The sequence below is a fragment of the Scardinius erythrophthalmus genome (genome assembly GCF_964197995.2).
Source record: "Scardinius erythrophthalmus genome assembly, chromosome: 18".
In the NCBI taxonomy this organism is placed as follows: domain Eukaryota; kingdom Metazoa; phylum Chordata; class Actinopteri; order Cypriniformes; family Leuciscidae; genus Scardinius; species Scardinius erythrophthalmus.
This window is the reverse complement of record NC_138238.1, coordinates 16,033,710-16,053,415: the sequence shown is the minus strand read 5'-3', so window position 1 is coordinate 16,053,415 and position 19,706 is coordinate 16,033,710. Positions and strand designations below refer to the sequence as shown.

The window sequence follows — 19,706 nt, the reverse complement described above, 5'->3', positions numbered from 1 at the left end:
TCTCTGACAGTCTTTTATTTTGAAAAACAGGTGGGTGCGTATGCAAATCCTGAATGTTTTGTTTTTAACCCTGCAAATACAAAATAATGTATGCCAAAATGTATAATTGTTTTGTTCCAGTCTAATCACAGATTTGACTGATGTGTTCTTCTGAACTAGAGGAATGAGGGGAATTTAAAAAAATGAAATTTATATTATGGCAAGGATATACTTTAAGTCAAATATCTAAAAAATAAGGACATATATATATACTTTTTGTCAAAATATACACCACAGAAAGGACTATTTTATTAATTCTACAGTGATAAACCTGAAATCAAGGTTCGTGAAAGCAAATAAAATTTTGAAGAAAAAAATAAATAAATAATTGTACACCAATATTTTACATTTAATTTTTTTTATAGAATAATTATCTGCTTCCATGATTTAACATTTATCACCACATATAAAAAAATAACAAACAAATAAATATAAAACAATCATACACATTTTTAATTCATGAATCAAGGATTCGATTCAGTTAAAGAGTCGACTCTCAGCAGCAGTGTTTACTGTGAGCAGATCGGCGGCTTGGCTTTTCCGTCTGATAAGGTGATCACTTGTTTTTGTTTCCGTAGACGTGCTACTTATCGCACCGTTTTGTTGACGGAACGAACATATCCAGGTTTTCTGCAATCAGATGATCGTATTTAAAAGAGAAATAGACAGTATCTCTGTAGCTAACGAGCTGTTGTAGCAGATCAGCTGACCAGCTAAACTCAGATATTCAGAATATATATTCTGCAGGCTAGAATATTTACAACTGACTACCAACACGATACAGAATGTATATTTACCACACTTTGATATTCGAGGTTCTAACAGCTGGTTTTACTGGCATTGCGCTGCTACATGTCAGGTTGTGTTGTTAGCCTGCTCCTGTAGTGTTTGTTAACACAGATCTGCTGCTCTGCACCGAGCTTGCAGATGATAATATGGATAATGCAATGAGCCTGCTATAAGCATTTTAGATCGTATGTTAATGGACAAAAGAGCATTAAAATTGCATGTTGTGATTTTAATTATGCAGGTTATGTAAAAACATTTGTAAGTGGCTTGCATAGGTCTAAATGTATTTTCCCCTCTACCCACTCTGCAAATAGATCTTCACAATATTAGACAAACGAATGTCAAATGTCAGCCTAATTACCCAAATCTCTATTATATGATTTGTATTATTCTACTACATGGGTGATTTACCTCTCACTGAGTGTTAAATGGGTATGTATAAAATGTGTCAATCCCATAATGTATGTGTCTGTATTTTTGCCGTCACTACAGTAAGCACAAACACCCACACACCAATTAGACACCTAGTCACCTGAGAGTGAAGTGACTATCCTTAGCACCACCACATCTAGCTATTGCCTCCCACAGGACAGACCACTGAGACTCTGTGGCCCCTCTCCCTGGTCAGCCTCAGAGGGCCTTGCAACAAGATGCTGGTTTTTTTTATTGCTGTGTATGTAAACACAAGGCGTGTTACAATCTTTCTTTGTTAACCTCACCCACACAGGGCTGAACGAACACACTGACACTGAAGAGTTCTACGTAGCATCCACCTGGACGGACTTTCTGGTTTTCGACCCTTTGCAGGTGGGTGGAAATTATCTGTTTTTTGTGTTATTGTTGTATTAAGGAATATTTGAAAGCGAAAAGAAGCTGCCAAGAATGTTGCACACACTTACAGAATTCAATACAACTTTAGACAAAACACAAACTTGTTTTTAATGCATGTGTGCAGTTTAGATATTTCCTGACAACCGTTTACTGAAAATGTGACTTTCAGTGCAAAATATCATATTATTTTCATCGTCGTATCTTTCTCCTTAGCAATTCTGCTTGTTTTAGATCAGGGCCTTTCAAACTGGACTCCGTGGACCCCCAGGGGGCCACAAAGGATTTCTAGGGGGTCCATGGAAGGTTTAGAGAAAAATGTCATAAATAAATAAATAATAATAATAAAAATATTAAAATAAATAATTACATTTGAATAATATAAAAACATTTATCAAAATAATTAAACATAAATAAATTGAATTAAATAAAAATGTGATTATATTAGTAAATAAATTAGTAAATAACCAAATATTTTTCATATATATATATATATATACATTTGTATTATTATTAATAATATTATTATTAATAATACAAATATTCTTAATATATCGATAAATCGCATCTGACAAAAGATTATTTATATAATATATGTGTGTGTGTGTGTATATATTATTATATTTATGTATATATGTGTATGTGTGTATATACATATACATACTTATATATACATATACATACATATATATATATATATATATATATGTATATATGTACACACACACACACACACACACATATACATAAATATAATAATATATACACATTTGACAGCCCTAAGGCTTTTCGTCAGATTTCACAGCTGCAGTGTGTTTAATTGGAGAGCTCAGGTGGAGAGAGATGCTGTTGGGCTCAGGGAGATACCAGTGTGTGTCGAGGCCCTGCTGGGCTGCTGAAACCACAGAGAATACTGAGCTCTGAGTCTGCATGCACTTTATCACTCTAATAACAGTAGTCCATTACTGCTATGCTCTTTTAGTTTGTTTTGTTTAAGGCTGTGTGTTTGGACTAGATATTCTCTGCTGTTATATTTTTGTTTTTCTGTTTTTCTTTCTACATGTCCCTTCTCTTCCTCCTGGTCTCTACAGGATAGCGGATCAGGTCTTGAAACATGAGCTCTGTGGCAGTGTTGACTCAGGAGAGTTTTGCGGAGCACCGCAGTGGCTTGAAGGACTTTGAGAACACGGGTATGACGACTGTAGCAAAATTAGGGGTGAAACAAATTTTTTTTTTGTACCACAATTAATCTCATGTGTAATGGCAGGAAATCTAAAGAGGGCTGCAACGACTAATCGATAAAACTGTTAATAATCAATGATGAAAAAATTAATTTATTATTCTTATCATTAATGTTAATGTTGAAAACAGTCGTGCTGCTAATTTTTTGTTTGGAAATGGTGATACCTTTTTTCAAGATTCTTTGATGAATAGAAAGTTCAATGAACAGAATTTATTTTCATTTATTAAATGTATTTATTACATTTGATAAAGCATTTAGTAAATAAAAATAATTTGTAATTTGTAACATTTTAATGTCTTCACAGTCACTTTTGATCAATTTAATGAACCCTTGTTGAATAAAATTATTACTTTCTCTTTGTTTTTTAAATCTTACCACAAATGTTTGACAAATGTCAAAATTGATAATAATAATAATGATAAATGTTTCTTGAGTTGCAAATCAGCATATTAGAATGATTTCTGAAGGATCATGTGACACTGAAGACTGGAGTAATGATGCTGAACATTTATCCTTGTCATCACAGGAATACATTTAATACATTTTTAAATGTATTAAAATAGAAAACAATTATTTTACATTGTAATAATATTTCACAGTATTACTGTTTTTACTGTATTTTTGTATCTGAGACTTTAAATTGTAATGTTTTCAAACTTTTTACAGGTACAGTAGGCTTGGTCTAGGGTTAGTCACATGTAATTATGCATTATTTACTGTTATTACTACAGTAAGTACATGTAACGTAACAAGTAAGCTGTAAAATAAAGTGTTGCCTTCTTTTCCTATTGTCTGTTATTAGGTAGAGTGCCAGAGGATGAAGCATATATACCCACCTATCTGGAGGCCTTTCCACCTTTGCCAGACAAGGGCAGTCCAGGTGAGAAGACGGGTGAACCGGCAGGTGCCTGGAGCAAAATCCGACCCATCAAAGCCTCTGTCATCACTCAGGTAACTATTATTACTCAACAGATGTTTGTGAATAAGCTGCTAGAGAGCTGAAAAAAATGTTCTTCTTGTCAAGTCACCATGTCTTTTTCCCCTTTCACACTCTTTGCACTTTCAGGTGTTCCATGTCCCTCTGGAGGAGAGGCGGTATAAAGACAACAGTCAGTTTGGTGAGGGTGAGGAGGCGAAAGTGTGCCTGGATATCATGCAGAAGACAGGGGCACATATCGAACTCTCGCTTGCCAAGGACCAAGGCCTCTCCATCATGGTCACTGGAAAATTGGACTCGGTCATGAAAGCGAGGAAGGAGATTGTGGCCCGACTGCAGACTCAGGTGCTTTTTTGATTCTTGCTCTTCTTATAGACCTTATGCGCCAGAGAAAAGAACACACAGCCATCTTTAGAATTTTGTCTTTGAACTTCTGTTTTTGCGGTAGCTCTGAATATTTCTATGGCATCGCTGTCAAAGTAGCCTGGAAATCCAGACCCAAATCCGAAAGATTAAGGGTCTGGCTTTGAGTAATGAAAATCACCCAACTCGAGGGGCGGCACCAAGCATGAATTTGAAAATCTCACAGCACTCAATTGGATAACACTACGACCAATCACAACAATACACGGGGTGACGTGTCCAGAGCCACATACGCTTATCTACCAGCGGAGCTAACTGGTAGATTATACTCTTGCCGTATCCGGTCGGCAAAACAGCAAAAACGTCCTTCTTCCAAATGAACGATTCGAGCGCCGTCTTCTGTTCCTCTTTTAGATAAAAAGCCAAGTCTAAAGGCCCGTTCACACCAAGGACGATAACTATAAAGATAACGATAAAGATATAATTCTAAAAATCGTTCTCCATATTAAAGAATAACAGAGTTCACACCACAACTATAACGATAAAGATATGAGGAACGATATCGTTGGGATCACTTTCAGAACGATTTTTTTTCCATCTGTCGAACGATAAAACACTGACAGCCAATCAGAATCCATTCTAATTTAAAGGTCTCGCGCATTTAAAATGGGGCGCGCGCGCGTGCTTAGAATAAAAAGACCGTTATCGGTCGTTGGTGTGGACGCATATATAGTTATCTTTATCGTTATCTTTATAGTTATCGTGCTTGGTGTGAACGGGCCTTTACTCGTTCATTGTAGCGGCCAAAGCCGTTTCAAACAACTGGTGTTCATCCATAGCCATCTTGCAATGTTTACTAATGACTTCGATGTCGCAGCGCTGTCGTCATCTGTTTAGCTCGCCTCTGGCCCGCCTATATCAGATACACCGATGTGATTGGTGCAGCTCGGATACAAGGGCATATTTAATGAGCATCATTACTCAATGCCAGAGCAAATTCAAATTGTGCTCTTGCGAGAACTCTGGATTTCCAGAATACTGTCAAAGTGTAATTAGCTAGTAAATTGGAAGGTTACCAACAGGTATGTTTTGGGTTAGGGTTTGGTTGCTTTGTTTATTTTCTCCTTAAAACTGCTATGAAAAAAGTTTGTGAAAAACTAAGGCTTTAGCATATCATTAACAGCGAACTAGCAGGGGAGTCTCGAGAGATGCCAGGTTATCCCGGTATATTTTTTGTTGTTATTAAAAATCGTGTAGATAGCAATATAGCGGGTGTATGATGTATACAATATTATGATCAACTATATACCTTTCTCTACTGATGTTCTGAGTTGTTCAAAGCGTTTCTGATGAATGTTAGAAGGCAGCTGTTTGACTCTGAGATGACGAACTGGAACATTGTTTTTGTAACATTAGCAACACATTATTAGCTGTTTGATAACATAGTCAAGCAAAAGGCTAATCATATAAATTATTGTTATGTGTCCGACGTTGTAAAGAGCGATACTATAGTATTGTGCAGCGTTTACCTCAGTAAGTTGGCCGAGTGAATCTGTGAGCTGGTGTGAGTTGAGGCGGGGCTAATTTGCATATTCGTGAATCAGCATACTAAATGAACCAAGGGTGTAGAGTTACATTCAAGCTATTTTAAGGCATGAAGTTTTTTTTTTCACAGGCAAAAAACTTTTAAATATGTTGTTTTGGTGATCAAAGATGAGTTTTAAGAGATACAATTATTGACTACTTGTGTACTTTAAATGTATCCAATTAAACAGCTAAAACATTTCAAATCAAACATTTTTTTAAAAAAAACTAGGGTCCTAGAAATCATTCATCAATCTGTAAGATCTTACCGTCATGCTGTGGAAATACAAAGCGGAAGACACAACAACGAGTGCAGCACTGAAAGGGGGCGGGGCTACATATGGTCTATTCAATTTATTTTGCTGGTTGGTTTTCATTTTTGGGTGAACTAACCCTTTAACGCTAAACTTCTCAGGCCTCAGCGACTGTGCTTATTCCGAAAGAACATCATCGATTTGTGATCGGGAAGAATGGGGAGAAGATGCAGGAGCTGGAGCTGAAAACAGCCACCAAGATCGCCATCCCTCGCTCTGACGATCCCAACGCCAATATCCGCATCACCGGCACCAAGGAGGGCATTGAGAAAGCTCGGCATGAAATCCAGCTCATCTCTGCAGAGCAGGTAACCATTAAAGGTAGATCAGATGAGGTTTTATATATTATTCCATCAGCTTTATCATGTCCTCACTGTCTGCTTCAGGATAAGCGTGCCGTGGAACGTCTGTCTTTTGAGAAAGCTTTTCATCCGTTCATCGCCGGTGCATATAATCGACTTGTTCACGAGCTGAGTCAAGAGACTGGAGCTCGTATTAGCATCCCACCACCCAGCGTACCCAAAGATGAGATTGTAATTACCGGCGAGAAGGAAGCAGTCGCCATGGCGATTGCACGCATCCGGGCCACTTATGAAGAGAAGGTGATTTAATTACGCTACCGTTCAAAAGTTTGGGGTCTTCTCTGTCCTTGTCCAATGCTGTCCTTTCTGTTCATCAAAGAATCCTTAAAAAGAAATGTAGCACTCTTTCCATAAAAATACTAAGCAGCACAACTATATTCAACATTAATATTAATATGAAATGATTCTTGAGCAGCATTTCAGCATATTAGAATGATTTCTGAAGGATCATGTGACACTGAAGACTGGAATAATTCAGCTTTGCCATCACAGTAATATAAAATACACTTTAAATGTATTCAAATAGAAGAGTTATTTTAAATTGTAATAATATTTTTAAAAAATGTACTGCTTTTACAAAGATTTTTAAGCACAAGAGGCTTATTTCAAAAACATTTTAAAGTCTTACCAACCCCAAATGGTATTGCATTTTAATTACATTAGTGTACACGCATGCAAATATGCTACTGGTGACGTTTCCTGACCTCCTACTTAATATTTACAAGCAGAAACGAAAAACGACCACAATCTCAGTGGAGGTGAAGAAGTCGCAACATAAGTACATAGTAGGCCCTAAAGGCAACACCCTGCAGGAGATCCTGGAGAACACGGGGGTGTCTGTGGAGATGCCTCCTCTGGACTCCGCATCGGAGACCATCATCCTCAGAGGGGAGCCGGATAAGCTGGGTCCGGCTCTTACGCAGGTGTACGCCAAGGTCAGATGTATTAAATATAGTAGATTTGTGTAAATCCACAATTATTATATGGCCATATTTTTAATAGAATGCAAAGGCAGCTTTTCACATGGCACTTGTTTGTTCTTCAGGCTAAAAGTGTGATAGTGGTGGAGGTGATTGCTCCGGCCTGGCTCCATCGATTCATCATTGGCAAGAAAGGACAGAACATCGGTCGCATTACACAGCAGCTGCCTAAGGTATTAAAAAGCGAAATGAGAACTCAGTGTTATAAGATACTAGAATAGAATATGGCAAGTGAGAACTGAGAATAGAGTGCTGCGGGGATGACGTTTTTGTAGGCCAACCCGAAAGTTAGCATCACACTGGTTCCCAAACCAATGGCAAAAGGATTTTTTTATTAGCTTTTGGATTTAGGCAGAAAATACAAGTTTTTAACTCATACACATTTTGTTGATCAAGATCATATTCACAAAAAAGAACAACATTGATGCCTAAATACAATGAGCAGAAATAAAAAGCTGTTAGCTTACACCACAGTCACTACATTATAGCTTCTCACAAAATTTGATAAATAGTTTGCAAGACCATGAGTTTAAACACAAAGAGACTGCAAAAGTGGAAAAGTGACTAGATTAGTTCAGCGTGATGACATATAATGTAACCGACAACCTCTGTAGTCCTATTTAGCCACATGTTAGCAACTGCCTTTTTCAAGACACATAAAAGTGGGTATTACTGATGTATATTATTACATAGAATAAACTATGTAAATATCTTAAACTTGTGTTAACTACAGACCTTATTTCAGGCAATTAAGCAAAAAAACAACAACAACAATGTAGATTTTGGGACGATGGAGCCGGAAGTGCAAAAATGCTAAGTTTTAGGACTCATTCCTACAGCACTGTATGTCTAAATCCTTGAATAATGAATAATAATATTCTATCACATAAAAGGCATTAATATTAAGAATAATCCTAAACAATAGGCCCTACATTATGATTTTGTGACTGTTTGTCATCACTAGGTTCATATAGAGTTTACTGATGGAGAGGAACGTATCAGTCTGGAGGGACCGACGGAGGAGGTAGAACAAGCCCAGGCTCAGATACAGGAGATCATCAACGACCTGGTCAGAGAACACTTGAATATCTTTTTTTTTTTTTTTTTTTTTTTTTTTTTTTAAATGCAGATAGAAATGTGATTAAAAACTATATAAAAAATGTCACGGGAATTTTGGTTGCCAAATTATTTCACATATTCTGTTATGTTTTTTTCTTCAGCTTTAGACTGGATTTGTGGAATATAAACATACTGTTTAGGTAAAGTCCTTAAGTATTTTATTTTCCTTCATTTAGATGGCGAGAATGGACTATGCAGAGATTAACATTGACCAACGTTTCCATAGACATCTCATTGGCAAAAACGGAGCCAACAGTAAGTTTAGACCCTTTTTTAAAATCTGAAACTGCTGTCATGTTTAATATTAAAAAGAAAATAAAGCTCAGGGCATAGCTAGAAAAAATTATATTTGAATAGTCAAATTGTGGTTTTACACATTATTTGATTACAAGCAGCGCACAATGTCAAAATTCAACAGTTGCAAATGTACTTCTCAAATACACAAATATCTAGTTCAGTCATGAAACTCTAGAGGACACAGGCTGATTGGTCCTTTACATGCAATCTGCAAGCATTCATTTCATTACCACAAGGCGCTAGCTGATTTCCTCTCCTGATCCTGCAGCCAATGATATTGCTTGCTCAACATTCAAATAGTCTGGTTCAGTGTTTGTTGTAGGCTAATCCTGCAGTGCGCTGTTTTACTCTGAAACCCTCCACATTCCCAGGTCTGTTACATGATTTATGTATGTCTACTTATGCAACAGCACCATATCTTACATGCTCACAGCAGTGTGTCTGTGTATCTACTGGCTGTAGCAGTATCTGCAAAAATCATAAGCAGCAGCAGTGTAGCAGATCTAGTCTACCAAGACCAAATACATTAACATTATCATATTCATTAACATGCAAATACTCTTCCCATAGTTGCCATGACTTAAATATAAATTTCCAAGTGTCTTCATGACCACAGAACCTGGGACAAATGATTGACTGTGTTACATACTTGATCTGACCTGTTACCTTTGAGCTATCCATAACACATTTGTTACAGTAAAGTTTTGATCAATCAACAGAGAAGATGAATGAGTAGATAATTGATTTTTTTTGTGCTTTTCCCTAGTAAATCGGATAAAGGAGCAGTATAAGGTATCGGTGAGAATTCCTCAGGACTCTGAGCGCTGTGGGTTGGTTCGTATTGAGGGCGATCCTCAGGGAGTACAACTCGCTCGCAAGGAACTGATGGACATGGCCCAGCGTATGGTGAGACGTACTATATGGTAGAACAAATCCATTCTATATATGACATTATGAACCCATCTGCAAGGTTTAAGGTTTGTAATTTTCTCGCATTTTTGACACTGTAGGAAAATGAACGCACAAAAGACCTGATCATAGAGCAGAAGTTTCACCGTACCATCATTGGGCAGAAAGGAGAGAAGATCAGAGAAGTGCGGGACAAGTTCCCTGAGGTGCTCACAGATTATTTTTGTAAAACACAGACAGCCATATTCTGCTACAAGTTTGATAGATGATTTCATACAGATGCCTTTGGTTTCATTTCTGCAGGTTATTATCATCTTTCCAGACCAGCAACAAAAAAGTGACATTGTGCAGCTCCGAGGGCCTAAAAACGAGGTGGAGAAATGTGCAAAGTTTCTGCAGAAACTCATCGCTGAGCTGGTACAAGTGTTATTTCCTCTCGCTTCCTTCCTGCTTCTAAAAAAACATTTGCTTAGTGACCAATACAAGTTCAGAAATACAGCAGCTATTATGTGCTCAGGCAGCTGTGGATTTATTATTATATCTGCCTACAGATGGCAAATTAGTTTGTCATTCTGCAATGCTACTGTAGTCGGTTTTGAAGGTATATTGACTGTTGTTTACAGTCGAGAACTTAAGTCTTTGAATTTTCTCATGCATGTTTATCATGTCATTAGGTTGAGAGCAGCTTCTCAATTTCTGTACCCATCCACAAGCAGTTCCACAAAAACATCATTGGCAAAGGAGGTGCCAACATTAAAAAGGTGAATAAACATTCATTTTATTTAGATTTGTAAAGATATTATAGGTTTTATTAATTAATCATTTTTCAATTAATAATCCTTTAAAGGGATAGTTCACCCAAAACTGAATATTCCGTCATTTAATCATACTCATGTTGTTCCAAAACGGTCTGATTTTCTTTCTTCTGTGGGAAAAATATTTTTAGTAGAACATTATGAAGAATCTTTCAGGACTTTACATACAACGACAGTTCACAGCAATGTTATTTTAGTATTATTTATTATGATGATTTATATGTATTAAGTATAATATTATATGATAATATATATATATATAATATATTACATTTTTAGTAATATTTGTTATAATATTTATTGATATTTATATCAATACATTTTAATTTATTTTAGTAATTAATTTTGATGTGTTTGTCATTTTTTTAATTATTTTATAATATTTCTTTTATAGCTTTAATTTATTTTTCAATTTTAATTGTATTACTTGTTTTCCTTACTTATATGTAAGTTTACTAACTTATTTATTTCAGTTTCTAATGTTCTATATATATTTTTTTTAAGTCTAAAATCTATACTCTATATAATATTGATACATTTTTTCCATCTTTATTTGAAAACTATTTTAATAGTTTTAGTTTTACTTACCAATAACAACACTGATTCATAGTAAGAAAAATATAAAAAAGCACAGTGAAAGTTCTTTGAGAAATACAACATTCAGAGTGTGAATTAGCCATTACAATTTTCGTTTTTTCTTGTGTGAACTTGATATTTAAACATTGTACTAATGTTTTTTAATGAGTGAGATTATGTTGCTGTGTAAATCTATATAGATACGTGAGGAGACCAACACCAAGATTGATCTCCCAACGGAAAACAGCAACTCTGAGGTGATTGTGATCACGGGCAAGAAGAGCAGCTGTGAAGCCGCACGAGATCGGATCCTCGCCATTCAAAATGAGCTGGTGAGAGAAACGCGAAGCTAGAGAATGTGTTAGAGGTGTAATTCCCAGTACTCTTAGTTTTTCATCTCGCTTAATCTTTCAATTGTCCCAGGCCAACCTGAAGGAGGCTGAAGTTTCCATCCCAGCCAAGCTGCATAACTCTCTGATTGGATCCAAGGGCAGTCTGGTGCGCTCCGTAATGGAAGAGTGTGGGGGTGTTCATATCCACTTCCCTGCGGAGGGCTCAGGGTTGGACAAGGTCACAATCCGAGGTCCTGCAGAGGAGGTGGAGAGAGCCAGGAGACAACTGTTGCAACTGGCGGAAGAGAGGGTGAGTAATGGGATGAAGATGTACAACAGTAAAGCAAAAAAAGACAGCATTGCAGGAAACACCGTTATATTTCCAGTCATTCAATCCATGAGACATTTGTCTTTTGTCCCACCAGCAAGTCAACAACTTCTCAGTGGAGCTTCAAGCCAAGCCAGAATACCACAAGTTCCTGATAGGCAGAGGAGGAGCTAATATCCGACGCGTACGGGATCGAACCGGAGCACGGATCATCTTCCCATCACCAGATGAGCAAGAACAGGAGCACATTACCATCATGGGTAAAGAAGAGGCTGTGTGGCTCGCCCAGAGAGAGCTGGAGACCCTCATCAAAAATCTGGTATGACAGAAGAGAAAGATGTTCATTTGAAATTGTCTTTATATGCACTTCTTTCAGTTCATCTGTGCTTTCTCTCAGGATGATGTGATAGAGGACAGTATGGTCGTGGAGCCCCGGCATCACCGTCACTTCGTCTGTCGAAGAGGGCAGGTGTTGAGAGAGTTGGCGGAGGAGTATGGAGGCGTAGCCGTCAGCTTCCCTCGCACGGGCACTCACAGTGACAGCGTCACTCTCAAAGGACCCAGAGAGTGTGTGGATGCTGCTAAGAAACGCATTCAGGAGATCGTTCGAGATCTGGTGTGTTTCTAATCCAATTTTGGACTGTTTAAATTTAGATTGCGTTGTTGTTGAAGCGTGAATGGATTCGTATTGTGATTAATACTTGAATTGTTTTCTGCATGTATTGTCATTGACTTGTCTGCCAAAAACAGTTTATACACTATTGTTTAAAAGTTTGAGGTGAGTAAGATTTGTTCACTCACAATATTCCAGCCTTGGTGAGCATAAGAGACTTCTTTAAAAAAGAAAGAAAGAATCTTACTGACCACAAACTTTTGAGTGGTATTGTATGTAGCCTGCTTCTGAAGGAAATCTCAGGGAAGAAACACTTAACACATTTCACTCATTGACTGTCATCTTCTGCTGGTGTGTCGTCAGGAGTCACAGGTGAGTGTGGAGGTGTTGATTCCTCAGCGGTACCACCGAGCCATCATGGGGCCCAAAGGCTGCCGAATACAACAAATTACACGGGAACATGAAGTCCAGATCAAATTTCCAGACAGAGATGAGTCTGCAGGTACTCTCAAATTAGTTCAGATACTTTGTCATTCTATTTATTGATGACGACAGTGTTTACGAGCTGTCGTTTTTTGTTTTATTTCTGGCTTGCAGCTCAGGAACCTGCACCTCAGGAGAATGGAGATACGGACCTCATCCCTCGGAAATGCGATATCATCGCTGTGACGGGTCGGGCCGAAAAGTGCGAGTTGGCGCGTGCCGCTTTACTGGTAAGGAATTCTGGAATTTCAGCTCTCCCTTTTGTCCTTTTGTGGATTTGGTTTTGATCCTCTTTATCCTGCCTTTTCCTTCCTCTCCTTTTTACACTCAAGGCTTTAGTTCCTGTGACGATTGATGTTGAAGTTTCCTATGACCTTCATCGATATATCATAGGACAGAAAGGAATTGGAATAAGGAAAATGATGGAGGAGTATGAGGTAGAGACATATTGAATGGTACTTTGTACACTACTGTTCAAAAGGAGGTTTGAGACTTTTGAAAGAAGTCTTTTATGCTTGCCAAGCCTGCATTAATTTCATATATATATATAACTTTATATATACTTATAATATAATAACTTATTCTTAATACAGTTTAAAAATGTAATTTATTCCTGTCATTTTCAGTAGTCATTACTCCAGTCTTCAGTGTCACATGATCCTTCAGAAATCATTTTAATATGATGATTTTAGAGATGCACCGGTCGACCAGCCATAAATCGGAGCCGGTGCATCTCTAAAATCATATTTTATTTGTTTTATTTTGGCCAATCTCTATTTGATCTACACTCACCTAAAGGATTATTAGGAACACCATACTAATACTGTGTTTGACCCCCTTTCGCCTTCAGAACTGCCTTAATTCTACGTGGCATTGATTCAACAAGGTGCTGAAAGCATTCTTTAGAAATGTTGGCCCATATTGATAGGATAGCATCTTGCAGTTGATGGAGATTTGTGGAATGCACATCCAGGGCACGAAGCTCCCGTTCCACCACATCCCAAAGATGCTCTATTGGGTTGAGATCTGGTGTCGGTGGGGGCCATTTTAGTACAGTGAACTCATTGTCACGTTCAAGAAACCAATTTGAAATGATTCGAGCTTTGTGACATGGTGCATTATCCTGCTGGAAGTAGCCATCAGAGGATGGGTACATGGTGGTCATAAAGGGATGGACATGGTCAGAAACAATGCTCAGGTAGGCCGTGGCATTTAAACGATGCCCAATTGGCACTAAGGGGCCTAAAGTGTGCCAAGAAAACATCCCCCACACCATTACACCACCATCATGGTAACAAGGCATGATGGATCCATGTTCTCATTCTGTTTACGCCAAATTCTGACTCTACCATCTGAATGTCTCAACAGAAATCGAGACTCATCAGACCAGGCAACATTTTTCCAGTCTTCAACTGTCCAATTTTGGTGAGCTCGTGCAAATTGTAGCCTCTTTTTCCTATTTGTAGTGGAGATGAGTGGTACCCGGTGGGGTCTTCTGCTGTTGTAGCCCATCCGCCTCAAGGTTGTGCGTGTTGTGGCTTCACAAATGCTTTGCTGCCTACTTCGGTTGTAACGAGTGGTTATTTCAGTCAAAGTTGCTCTTCTATCAGCTTGAATCAGTCGGCCCATTCTCCTCTGACCTCTAGCATCAACAAGGCATTTTCGCCCACAGGACTGCCGCATACTGGATGTTTTTCCCTTTTCACACCATTCTTTGTAAACCCTAGAAATGGTTGTGCGTGAAAATCCCAGTAACTGAGCAGATTGTGAAATACTCAGACCGGCCCGTCTGGCACCAACAACCATGCCACGGTCAAAATTGCTTAAATCACCTTTCTTTCCCATTCTGACATTCAGTTTGGAGTTCAGGAGATTGTCTTGACCAGGACCACACCCCTAAATGCATTGAAGCAACTGCCATGTGATTGGTTGATTAGATAATTGCATTAATGAGAAATTGAACAGGTGTTCCTAATAATCCTTTAGGTGAGTGTATATACCTTCAATTTATATGCCTACCTCTATTTACTTGCTCACAAACTGCATTGCAATCATTTCCTAAAATGTGGAAATATAAAAAAGTCTATAAACAGGACGTTAACACAGTATAAACCAACCAACCATAACAGAATGCACTGAACAAAATGTAAAAGGGGATTGTTCAGCCTAAAATTAAAGTCCTGTCATCAGTTACAACACCCTCATTTCATTCCAGACATGTATGACTTTATTTTCTTCTGTGGAGCTCAAACGGAGATGTTTAGAATAATGTCCGAGCTGCACTTTTCCATACAGACACAGTTAACCGCAGGCTATCAAACAGGCTATCTTTTATTTAATTTTTTTAACGAAGAAACTTTTATTGTGCTGTATAGGTGAACATTTGGGTTCCTCAGCCTGAGCAACAGTCAGATGTCATAAAGATCACAGGACAGGTGGACAGTGTGGAGCGGGCCAAACAGGGGCTGCTGGAGAGAGTCCAGGAGCTGAAGGTGGAGCAGGAAGATCGGGTACAACATCTGACATATGATGAAAACTTAGTTTCCATATACAACGTGAGACTTACTTCATGAAATAGAGTATATATGAATTTATTGTTTAATAAATCTGTTTGTAGGCCTTACGGAGCTACAAGGTGACGCTCTCTGTAGAGCCCAAATTTCACCCCAAAATTATTGGCCGCAAAGGAGCCGTCATCTCTCAAATACGCAAAGACTATGATGTCAATGTGCAGTTCCCTGATAAAAGTGATGAGCAACAGGTATGTGTGAGCCAAGAATGCGTCTCAAATGCTCAAAATGCAGATTTTCGAGAGGGCATTTCCTCATTCTTTAACCCAGACTGGTTCTTCCCTTGTTGTTTTAGAATTCCTCAGCTTTTTCTAGTAACTCATACCTTTCATACCTGTCATCCTATTTCTGTCTCTCTTCCTGTCAGTCTTTCTTCACGTGTCTTTGTCTCTCTTCTAGGATGTAATTGTGATCTCGGGTTATGAGAGGAATGCTAATGAGGCCAGGGCAGCTATAGAGCAGCTGGTGACAGCGCTGCAGGACATGGTGAGTGAGGACACCCGGCTGGACCGGCGGGTCCACGCACGCATCATCGGAGCCCGGGGCAAGGCCATTCGGAAACTCATGGAGGAGTTCAAAGTAAGAACAGTTTGTGTATTCGCCAATAGAAACAACTAAACTGGAGTAGGTAGTCATAATATTAAAAAGTATAACAATAATAATAATAATAGTAATAATAATAATACAAAAATGATCAATGCTATTAAAAATATTATAATCCTCAATAATAATAATTATTATTAACTATTATTGTGATTAGTAAACTAATAATACCATCACCAATAAAACATCATAATATTATTATTATTTAAACATATCAATGATAATAATATTATTATTTGAATATTATTAATAATAATTATAATGTATAATAATACATAATTCTAAAAAAGAAATAGTATTTATTAGATATAATATCTATAATATAATTAGTATTACTACTGCTACTACTACTACTGCTGCTAATACTATTGATGTTATTATTAAAAACAATAACCATCACAATAATAATAGTAATTATTATTATTATTATTATTATTATGTAGTTAAAACATTTGTTTATTTAATAACTGTTTATTTACCAGTGACTGAACTATAACACCTAAACTTTGGTCATAATATTTAGCATAATAATAATAATAATAATAATAATATTTATTATAATAATAATAATAACAACAATAGTAATAATATTTAGCAAAATAATAATTGTTATTATGATTGTTGTTATTATTAGTAGTATTCTTGTTAACTATTATTTAATAATTAATAAATAAATAATTAAATAAAACCTTAATAAGAATAATATAATTATAGAAAAATAAAATAATTGTATTAAAATGTATAAATATCTAATAATAAATTAATTAATATTGGGTAACACTTTATTTTACAGTGTCATTGTTACATATGTTACATGTAGTTACTATAATAACTATAAATTAAATTATGCATAATTACGTGCAACTCACCCTGAACCAATCCCTAATCCTAATCCTATAGTAAGTGCATGTAGTTACTTAATATTACTCAGTACTTAAATGTCTAATTACACTGTAACAACGACACCTTAAAATAAAGTGTAACCAAATATTGAAAATGAATAATTCAGCCAAATAATTTATATATATGCTTCTTTATTCCAGGTTGATATTCGGTTTCCTCAGCCAGGTTCTGAGGACCCGAACAAGGTTACTGTCACAGGACTGCCAGAGAATGTTGATAATGCCATTGACCATCTGCTTAACCTGGAAGAAGAATATGTGAGTTGGCAATCCACTGCAAATGCTTATTCCATCCCTTTTGTCTTCCCTTCCCTTTACATTCACACTCACTCATCTTTCCTCCTAGATGTTGAGTGTCACAGAGACAGAGACTATGGCAGCTTATATGAAGCCTCCTTCAAAGACAATGGGGACAGGAGGAAATGACGAGGATAACAAAGCCCTGGCTAAAGGCTTCGTTGTGCGGGATGCCCCCTGGAATGCACAAGGGAACAAGGTCATTTCTAAAAGAATAACTTCACCACTGTGTATTACAAAGCTTAATTGCCCTCATAATCATTCCCTTTTCTTCCATGCGACATCCAGGCACCAGACATGAGCAGTGCTGAAGAGTTCCCTACATTTGGATCTGGAATAGCACCGAAACAGGCATCTGCATGGGGACCCAAAAAATGATAAACAAATGGATTTTTTGTGACTCCAGATCTCACATCTCTGACACTTAAGAACAAGAACATTCCATATTACTCTTGTCTTTCTCCTGGTGCGTTTAGTGACTTTACTGGACTTACTTCTGTCCTCTTCCTTCTTTGCCTGAATAGTTCCTTTAGCATTGGTGGATAGATCTTCAACACTCTTCAACTGCCCACAGGGGGTCACACGTCTGAAACGGAACCTAAAGTAGCAGTTAGCGTCATTATCCACCTATTGTTTAGAGTCTGACAACAAATGGCTAGGCATTGGAGAACGAGGCAGATGTTATTTTTTTTTTTTTTTTTTATATATCTTTGACTTTATTCCAAGAGAACCCCTAGTTCACTGTGTATGAGTTCCTTTTTAAAGTCCTTGATGGTTTTTACTGGTTTTTATCTGTGTGTGTGTGTGTGTGTGTGTGTGAGAGAGAGAGAGAGAGAGAGAGAAAGAGAGAGAGAGAGAATGCATCTGAATGCACTTGTTCTGCTGAGTTTTCACTCTATAATATAAGAGAGATGAAGGCTCTTTTTTATATTTTTTCTGTATTTATTAGTGTATTTATATGTTTGTTATTTATCAATTCGTTCAGTGGCTGAATATTCAAACTGATGGGTGTGGACGGTTTTGAAGCATAAAAAAGTTCTAGGAATTATTTTGCACTATGCTTTGGTTTAGCTTCAGGAAATTATTTGTGTGTGCGTGCGTACTAGTCATAGCTTATTTTCACAAGATTTGTGTGTGTGTGTGTGTGTGTGTGATTTCCTTTGAATTCTTCAAATTTTGTCATTCAATTTGCTGTGTATATATATAAGTATTTTTCATTTCACTTTTGCTTTTAACTCCTCAGAAGTGTAGGAAATGAAAAGATGTGTGTGATTTCATTTTTTTAAATCCCCTGTTGATTGACAGAGTATGAAAAAGTAAAAAAACTATTAACAAAAATTTGACAACAACACTCTTTTAGTTTGCTGGTTCTCCGTTTTTCATATATTTACTGAAATGTGATATGTGTAATTTTTTTAATGTTAAAATAATTTCGCCTCACCATTCATGACTCTGTGGCGCTATCAAATCATTTCAAAACATTGCTCTGTTTGTTTGAGCATCACATCCAGCATGAGACAGCAAAGCTGGCTCAACCAATGGCGTGAGTTTGGGGGCGGGACTTTTTGTTTGGGTGACAGAGGGGGAAGTAGTTCATGAAATCTATTTGTGATCCTTTTTTTTTTTTTTTTTTTTGCGATTCCATTTGGTGGCGCAGACAATTCACATACAAAAATGTATGTCTTTTGATGATTGACTTTAATGAGGGTCATTCCCTGTTTGCTCGTTGAGTCTTGTGAGTCTTTGTTTGTGGTGTGAATGTATAGGGTTGCGTGAAGAACCATCTACAACCAGCCGAAGATAGAAACACTATCGGCCTTAAGAAGTTATTGCCATAGGATATTTTTACCTAGATTTGAATACATTGATATGCAACACTGCAATAACATGTTGGTGACAGAACTTTCCTTCTCCAAATAAAAATAAAAAAATTAAGTGGAATTGCATTTTTGCTGTTCTTTATATTTCAAAACCTCAAAATTTCACCAAAGTCTTAAGATATCGGTCTGAGAGCGAGAATATGACATAATTTGTTTTTGACTAAAGAAAAACACAGTATAGATATATCAGTTCAAACATTAAAATCTCAGTAATTCTTCCAGATAATTAAATCTCACAATACCTTACGTCACATTTTACCCTAAAAATAAAACAGAATTAAATAAATGATATATATAATTCAGCAAGGACAAGTGACTGAAGGATCTGAAGGATCAAGTGACTGAAGACTGGTGTAATGATGCTGAAAATTTAGCTTTGCCATCACAGGAATAAATTATACTTAATGTAATGTAATAAAATAGAAAAGTTGTAATACGGGTAGGCTATTACTTCACATGATTAAGTTTTTTCAGAATTTTTGATCAAATTAATGTGAGCATAAGCAATGAGTATAAGCGACTTATTTTTAAATTTTTTTTAAA

The 19,706-nt window shown here is 36.9% G+C and overlaps 1 protein-coding gene across 1 annotated transcript; it reads left to right on the top strand.

Moving 5' to 3' along the window:
* The first annotated feature begins 518 nt into the window (after positions 1 to 518).
* hdlbpb (high density lipoprotein binding protein b) lies at positions 519 to 19,197 on the top strand. Its single transcript, XM_081393042.1, has 28 exons — positions 519 to 591; positions 1,556 to 1,635; positions 2,748 to 2,846; positions 3,702 to 3,850; positions 3,966 to 4,181; positions 6,199 to 6,405; positions 6,484 to 6,699; positions 7,188 to 7,394; positions 7,505 to 7,612; positions 8,404 to 8,508; positions 8,735 to 8,813; positions 9,622 to 9,761; positions 9,866 to 9,970; positions 10,068 to 10,181; positions 10,439 to 10,525; positions 11,356 to 11,487; positions 11,579 to 11,797; positions 11,913 to 12,134; positions 12,213 to 12,431; positions 12,792 to 12,930; positions 13,026 to 13,141; positions 13,244 to 13,348; positions 15,287 to 15,421; positions 15,529 to 15,672; positions 15,881 to 16,060; positions 17,128 to 17,244; positions 17,333 to 17,482; positions 17,572 to 19,197. Exons 3-28 carry the CDS (start codon positions 2,771 to 2,773, stop codon positions 17,659 to 17,661), a joined length of 3,777 nt encoding a protein of 1,258 aa, XP_081249168.1. The 5' UTR covers positions 519 to 591; positions 1,556 to 1,635; positions 2,748 to 2,770; the 3' UTR covers positions 17,662 to 19,197.
* The last annotated feature ends 509 nt before the right edge of the window (positions 19,198 to 19,706 follow it).

What these genes read in the sequence shown, in the direction of transcription:
- hdlbpb (XM_081393042.1), top strand. Translation starts at nt 2,771, where the DNA reads ATGAGCTCTGTGGCAGTGTTGACTCAGGAGAGTTTTGCGGAGCACCGC. An exon ending in TGGCCCGACTGCAGACTCAG is followed by an intron (nt 4,182 to 6,198) that starts GTGCTTTTTTGA and finishes TAAACTTCTCAG; the next exon opens with GCCTCAGCGACTGTGCTTAT. An exon ending in AGGTGGAGCAGGAAGATCGG is followed by an intron (nt 15,422 to 15,528) that starts GTACAACATCTG and finishes ATCTGTTTGTAG; the next exon opens with GCCTTACGGAGCTACAAGGT.